The 7401-nt window shown below is 65.8% G+C and overlaps 1 protein-coding gene across 3 annotated transcripts in view; it reads right to left on the bottom strand.

Annotated features, from left to right (window-relative positions):
• The window catches only part of SLC19A1 (solute carrier family 19 member 1), a 22945-nt gene that overhangs the window by 12341 nt on the left and 3203 nt on the right, over positions 1 to 7401 (bottom strand). For 2 of the 3 annotated variants that reach the window (XM_029938810.1, XM_029938812.1), the window contains exons 1-2: positions 7326 to 7395; positions 1702 to 1932 (exon numbers count right to left, since the gene is read on the bottom strand). In XM_029938810.1, the coding sequence (XP_029794670.1) occupies positions 1702 to 1890 (189 nt within the window). In that variant the 5' untranslated portion in view covers positions 1891 to 1932; positions 7326 to 7395. Of the gene's footprint in view, positions 1 to 1701; positions 1933 to 7325; positions 7396 to 7401 lie in introns of those variants that run through there. The other variant, XM_029938811.1, reaches the window with a different exon arrangement.

The following is a 7401-nucleotide window of genomic DNA, read 5'->3' as shown; positions in this document are numbered from 1 at the left end:
GGACACCTGTGGGGGTGGGGGGATGCCTGTGGGGGGAGGGGACACCAGGGACACGTGTGGGGGGGAGGGGACACCTGTGGGGGGGAGAAGACACCTGTGGGGGGAGGGGACACCTGTGGGGGGGACGGGAACATCTGCAGGGGGGGAGGGGTGACACCTGCAGGGGGAGGGAACACCTGCTGGGGGGACACCTGCGGGAGGTGGGGAAACAGCCTGGAGGGAGGCCACCTAAGCACCAGGTGGCCCCTCTAGAGTTCAGCCCCCAGGGCGTGGGAGCTGAGAGCAGCAGGGGCCCGTGGGGACCAGCGTCCCCGGACAGCCCAGCAGTGAGAAGCCACCGCGGCTGTGTGGACACAAGTCAGCCCGCCCACAGCTGCACCACCCGCGGGCCCCGCCTCTGCCACCCGTCCGACGGCGGCCCCGGGGCTGGTGGTCTGGCTGCCCGTCTGGACTCCAGCTCAGCGGGCACCTGAACAACCGTCTGAACTGCCCCCACACCGTCCTCAGCTAATACGGTCCCAGTGCCGTCGTATTCCCACCCGACGTGCTTCAGAGCATGCTGCGCTCCAGCTCACGTTGCCACAGAGTGCGGAGCACCGTGACACACGGGACACACGCTAACTGGCCGTCACGGCGTTGGCAGGCCCCTGGCCAGCCCCGGGCTGTCGGGAGCTAGGTTCTGGGGAGGTCGGGTCACGCGCGGACCTGCAGCTGTGCGGGGGCCCAGCTCCCCGAGCGGCCCCGCGTCTGACCGGCTCACGTGTGGGGAGCAGGCACACGGGCTTCGTAACTGCGCCCCCAACGCCGCCTCTTACCGTGCTTGTTCCGATGAGCGCTCTCTACGGCGGGTGACGGCCGCCAGCACAGCAGTGCCCGGGGACGACGGCCACCTGGCCCAGCAGTGAGCGGGGACACGGGACCCGGCCCCGGGCCCCCCTGGCATCAGACGCAGTCACACACACACAGGGTTCTGACCTCCTGCGAGCCGGTCACGTGGGTATTTCCATCTTTCCCAAGGCGCCTACTTGAAAGGTCAGGCCCGTTTGGGCAGCAACCTCCTGACTGAAGCCAGTCTCAAGGGGGAGGGGGAGGGAGTGGAGCTCTTGGGGAGAAAGGCAGCCGCTCGGTAGGACCACAGTGCAGACACAGTGACGGGGGCGCAGGGGCTGGCCCACACGCTGGAGGGGATGGGCGGCCGGAGCCGAAGGGCCAGGGTGAGTGAGTAGGGAGCCGCGGCAAAGCGGCCTGGGCCAGGCTCCGGGCTGGCACCATGGGTCAAGCTGGCAGGACAGCCTGCGGAGTAGAGCAGGCACAGAAGCCCCACCAACAGCCCTCGGGCACCTTTGTTTTCTAGAGAAGGAAAGGCTGCCCGAGGGGGTAAGCTTACTAGTCAAGTTTCCAGGAGGCCCTCTGTCAACCCTGCGCATCACAGGACATGGCCCCGTCCTCAAGGGCTGGGGACGGGCCCTCTCAGCAGGTGGGCCCAGGCTGGGGGAGGGTGTCCCTCGCCCCTCCTGCGGCCTGCCAGCGCCCCTGAACCGGCCTGGTCAGTGACAGTCCAGCCCTTGGGGTGGAAGTGCCCCGCGGGGGACTCGGATCGGGACCCCTAACCCCACGCAGCCGCCTGCCCTCGAAGGCTCACGGCCCCCCGGCCTGGGGAGCCCCAGGCCCGCTCACCCCCCACACGCCGTGCCCGTGCACCTGCTTAGCCGTGAAGTTCTTCTCAGTGCCCAGGAGGTAGGGCGTGATGAAGCTCTCCCCGGGCCGCATCTGGGCCATGAAGCCGTAGAAACACAGGTAGCACACCAGGCACTTCCAGGACTTGAGCTCGGGGTCCAGCCTGGGCCCCGGGGGCTCCTGCTTCTCCACGGCCTGGCCAGAGGGCTCCATGCTGCCAGGCCGCCCGCAGCCCTGCAGGAGACGAGGCTGTTCCTGGAACAGGAGAGGAGGCAGGAATCAGGGCCCATGGCCACCTCCCTGCTCCGCAGAAACAACACTGAAGAGTGTCCCCCTCATTCACGGACTCAGGATTCAACGTCCACACAGGGAGAAGGACCCACAAGCCCCCAATCGGAGAATCTCCCGGAGCTGGTGACAACCCAGATGCCAGGCCCACTCAGACCGGGCCGGCGCCCCCTCCCGGGCTACCAGGGCAGCTCCACTCCAGACCTCACCAGCGGTGGAATGGGGGGGGGGGCTCTTTAAATATCAACTAAAACCAAACACAACTTAAAGCCCAGTCTTCGAGCACAGCAGACTCATCTCCAGTGCTCCCGGCAGCAGCAGCGGCCAAGGACGATGGGTTGGGCACAAATCCCTCCCGGGAGAGGGCTCAGCGGCTGGCGTCACGGCACATGGACACATCCCTGTGCTGAGACCCAGCTGCCCCAGGATGGGCACGGAGAGGCCCTGCCGGGCCACCAGGCACATGCCTGGCCGTCAGCGAGCTGCGGCCTGGGGGCGTCACCCGTCACTGTTGGAGGGCTCCGCACACAAGACCGGAGGAGGGGGCAGAGGGTCTGTGGGTAATGCTGACTGCGGGCGAGGAGGGCAAAGGGAGAAGCAGGAGCCTTTGGAGGAGGGGGTGACAAGATGACAGGAAGGGACCACATGGGACAGAGGCCCAGGCTTCAGCCTAACGACCGAGGTTCCCCTAAAGAGGCAGCGAGAACAGGGGCTGCCAGGTGTCCCCTCAGGGCAGCCTCGCCCCGCGGCACTTTGGGGGGGCCAGAAGCAGGTCCCATGGGGCTCCGTCTGGTGTGCGTGTGAACAAACTGCCAAGCTGACTGAGCCGGTTCTGGTGGGAGCAGCCGGGCACTGGACCTGCTCGAGTCTCCCGGCCTCCCTGTGTCACTACGGTTCTATCCCTCAAGTGAAACTGGCACTGACATAAAGTTCCTTCTGAAATAAGTGAAGGCCGCTAGGCATGAACTGTGCCAGATGAGGAAGGGCCCCGTGCTCAGCAGCCCCGTGCTCAGGCCAGGTAGGGGTGCGGCGGGGCTGGCAGGCGCCGGGAGAGCTCCGCTACTGCGAGGCCTGGCCTGTTGGAGAGCGACCCTAGCCCGTGTGGATCCGGGCAGAGGCCCCTCCAGTCCAAAGCAGGGGGCAAAAGTTCGTTCCCCAGATGCGGAACCAGGCTTGGGGGGTGGCCAGACCCCCAGCACGCAGCTCAGAGACCACCGAGGCAGGAAGTGCCCCCACGCTGCTCCCAGGATGAGGCCCGTGGAGCAGGTGACTGCAGAGACCCCACCCAGGATGCACAGCGCCTCAGCAAGCGAACTGCGGCCTCGTGAGCAGGTCCGTTCCCACCGTCTATGCAGCAGGGCTTCTTTCCGCGGCGCAGGGGAAACCAGGGGACAGCAGGGAGCCCCTCCGGAGCCAGGCCGCTGGGCCCGTGCGGGGGCTCCGCATAATGCCAGAGGTGACGGGCAGCTGCCCGCGTCCCAGAGTTTCAAAGGGAAGGGACGGTGGTGGTCCCAGGACTGACAAGGTCCTGGGACGGCCCCTCAATGTTCCCAAGGGGCGAACGAAGCGGCCAGCGGGCTGCAGAGCTGGAGCCGCCCCAGGAAACCGCCGCAGGGCACGCAGGCCAAGTGGCTTGGGCGGACGGACTCTGGTATCTGCTCCTCCAAACCCACCAGGAGCTCCTACAGATGGGCGCACACAGGCCCACAGGCAGAACCTCCCAAACTCAGGGTGCACCCCCAGGGACCCCATCCCTGCCCCAGGAGCCCCTCAAGCTCACTCCCCACTCCCAGGATGCCAGGGCAACCCCCACCCACATAGCCACGCTCCCCAGAGCTCCCCAGAGAGGGGTGAACAGCCAAGAATCCACCTAAACCCAGGGTCCCCAGGGGCAGGTCCCCACCTTCCCTGCCCCCAGGGGCTCAGACGCCTGGAGGACTTGGTGTCCTTTCCAGAAGCAATGGCAACGTTCCATCACCTGCCCCCCCGCCCCCGCCCCCGTGCCCCGGGACAGTGCGGCAGGTTTCAGGCACTAGCGCCGGACACACTGATGCTGTTTTTTCTGTGTCCTGGACTCCAAAGGCTCTGAAACCCAGGAGCGGTTCTCTGTCTCCAGTGAGAAGTGTCAGGAGCTCCAGCTCTGGGCTCTGCCCTACGCACTGTCTGAAGGTCTGGGTCACGGCCCAGGACTCTGCACCTGACACGTCCCACAGGCATGCCTGAGCAGGTGAAAGAGCACAGCACCCTGGGCCGCTGTGCCTGCGGACTCCTGGCTGGACCTGCAGGGCTGTATCTCGACTTCCAGTATCCCCAGCATGGCGGCCCCTGAGAGTCCTCCATGGTCCCAACACAGAAGTGGGCCAGCCTCCATGGCCAGAAGGATGGGCACGAAAGGAGCCATCCCAGGTGACGGCCAGGGTGCGCCTACCACCAGTGGGGCTCCGGGGAATGGGGTGGGGGCTGCAGAGACAGTGTATCAGGGAGCCCCGTCCTCCAGCCCACTCTCCAGCTCCATCCCTGCGATCTAGGGACACTGCCCAGGGCAGGGCTCAACCTGCGGGGAGGCCCAGGGCCCCAGCCCTTCTTCCCAGTTTCATAACAGCTGGGGTGAAGGAGAGGCCTCCCCAGCCTAGAAGAAGCCCAGGCCTCTGGGGCCACCTCCGTTCTCTGAGCACGTGATGCTAAGCGCCCTGCCGCAGCCCCCCGCAGCTCACTTGGGGTCCTCTGCTCAGAGTCTGCACACGGCTCACCTCTGGGACCACAGTCTGTTTGCTCTGCACTTGTGGCCCGTGGGCTGGCCTATGTCGCCCCTGCGCGGCGGTCCACCCGAGGTGTCCGTGAACATTTGCTTGAACTGATGCCCAGCAGGGCTCCGCCGCTCCCTCTCGGCTCTGTGGCCCGGGCACCAGGGGCGCACACTGAGATGGCCTCTGGTCCGGAGGTCACACTTGCTGCCCCGTGGCTGGCCCGGCCTCCCCTTGCCCCATGCCAGGGGACAGAAACAGCAGCAAAAATGCTGAGGGGCATGGAAGGCTCCAGACTCTTGAGAGCGTTCCTTCAAAATGGGGCACCTGCACTTCTGCTTCAGAGAGTCTTCCTGTTGTTCAAAGACCCTGCCCTCCTCCAGCTCAGGGCGGGGCTGGGGGCGCAGTCCAGGACCTCCCCTTCACTAGCAGCTCCCGGACTCCTGACCTGAGAGGTCCCCCCGCAGGGGCACCCGGGGCCAAACTCAGTGGGGGCACTGACCTCCGGTCGCCCCTTACAGCCGAAGGGCGGCCACCTGCGCTCCCACAACAAAGGATGGCAGGCCAAAGCAAGGCCACAGGGCCGTGTTTATCTGCACGGAGACACCCTGAGGCCATAAGGCGTGTGTCCACTTCGGAATGCGCCTCTCCCACTTGGTCACCCCGCTGCCTGCACTCTTTGGACGACTTCTGAACAGACTGAGCATGTACAGGCCGGAGCCGGCAGGACAGCATCCAGGGGAGGAGCCTGCCCCCCCCCACTGCCGCTGCGGAGCACCGCCTGCCACACAGGAGACTAAACTCCGGAGTCTGATGGCCACTGGGGAAAAAGCACTGATGACCACAGGACCAGCGCGTGTTTACAAGCCCCGTCGCTCGGCCTCTCCGGAGGAAAGGCCGCCCGTGCCAGGGACAGAGACTCAAAGAGAAAGACCAGCCCAGAAGGCTGTCTCAGCCAGGACTCAGCCAGCGAGGCTGGGGCCCTGCCCACGTTCAGGTGGACTTCGTCTGCTTCAGGTGAGTTCACTCAACTCACCTGAGCTGGGTGTAGACAGCGGCCCTGACCAGCGGGCAGCTGCCACGGCTAGGACTCAAAGTCCTCTCTCAAAAACACAGCGGCCAGCCAGGAGTGACGGGCGAGGACCCAGGGCCCCAGCAGGTGCCTCCAAGAGAAGGTTCTAACGGTCCCCACAGGGACCCTGCCGCCCACCCTCGAGCGCCCGTCCTGGGGGAGGCTGCCAGCTGCCACTCTGTCCCTCCAGGACCCAGTCAGCCTAGAGACCCAAAACCAAAACCAAAGTAAAAAGCACCGGCCTCGTGTTGTGCTGCACGCTGCCTGCTGTTCTCCCGGGTTAACGAGGAGGTTCGTTTCATCTTCAAAGAAAAAGAAAAACCCGTGCATCCTCCCCCCAAATCGCTTGACCTATTCCCTGTTCCAAAGAGGAAAATTAAGCCCTCTGGCTGTCACTGCTGTAGACACCGAACCCACAAGTTGAAAACGTGTCCATCACCACTGCCCAGCACAAGTGACCAGAATATCCCAAGTACTCACATCCACCAAGTTCCCCTCGGGAAGAAAGGGATGAGCAGCACCAACTCGAAAGGGGGCAAAGACAGGGCAAAGCAGCCTAGCGGGGGAGACACCATGTGGGGACCCTCAGGCCAGGACACTGGGCTTCCAGACCTGCAGAGGGAGGCAGTCCCCCCACAAAGTCCTGGTTCTGCTGATTCAGTGTGGGCTGCAGGAGGGCCCTCCGGTCTCCCTTATGGAGGGGGACACCTGCTGTCCGCGGGGCACCTAGCTCCAAAACCCGCACTGTAGCTGCTTTCTGGATTTCAGAGCTGTCCCCTCCTAACTTGTGCTCAGACCAGGCGGGCTGGGCACCCTGGACACACCGCATGTGCCGTGGTCTCTCCAGAGTAAGCGTTTCGGATGCGGAAAGTAACCAGGACCCTCGAGGATACTTTCCTCTTGCAGACATGCGGGACAGGGCCACTCGGGAAAGGACCGCAGGCACAGGGCCCAGGCTCCCAATCTCCAGCACTCTGCTGCAACCGCTCCTCCAAAAAGGAAGTCCATCAGCACCTACAAGCTCCCGGGCAGGAGACGAACAATGGGCCCGGCACGGGGCTGGGAAGCGCGCCAAGGGCCCTCCCGGTCGCGTGTGTGGACTGGGGATCCCCCGCCGCGCCGCGGGCTGAACACGTGTGCACAGGTGGTGCTGCCGGGGCACCGTGCCCGCGCGCCAGCGCCGGGTTCACGCGGTCCTGCCATCCCTGGTAAGAGCCCCGGAGTCCGAGAGTGACGGGGGAGGGTCGGAGCGGCACTCAGACCCCAACTAGCGGGACCGGCGCGGAAGTGGCTGGAGTGGAGTGAGCCGCGCCACTGCGGGTCTGAGCGTGCGCGCACCGGGAGCGCCGGCGCGAAATGCGGCGGGAGCGCGATGCCCGGGTCCCTTCCTTCACGGGACCCACGGCCACCGCTGGGAGGAACGGGTCACCGTATGCCCAGGGCACGCCCCGCATGCGCCAACCGTGCCTACGGCGGTGCGCTCACCCCGGAGCCCGCCCGCAGCTCTCTGCACGCGCCGACCCTGCCCACACCCGTGCACTCACCCCGCAGCCCAGGGCCGGCGGCCGCAGCTCCGGGCGCGCTCGGCTGGGGCCGGGGACCCACCAGCAGCCGGCGCAC

The sequence above is a fragment of the Suricata suricatta genome, chromosome 5 (assembly GCF_006229205.1).
Source record: "Suricata suricatta isolate VVHF042 chromosome 5, meerkat_22Aug2017_6uvM2_HiC, whole genome shotgun sequence".
Taxonomy (NCBI): domain Eukaryota; kingdom Metazoa; phylum Chordata; class Mammalia; order Carnivora; family Herpestidae; genus Suricata; species Suricata suricatta.
The sequence above is the reverse complement of the archived record's forward strand: the minus strand, read 5'-3'. Positions and strand labels throughout refer to the sequence as shown.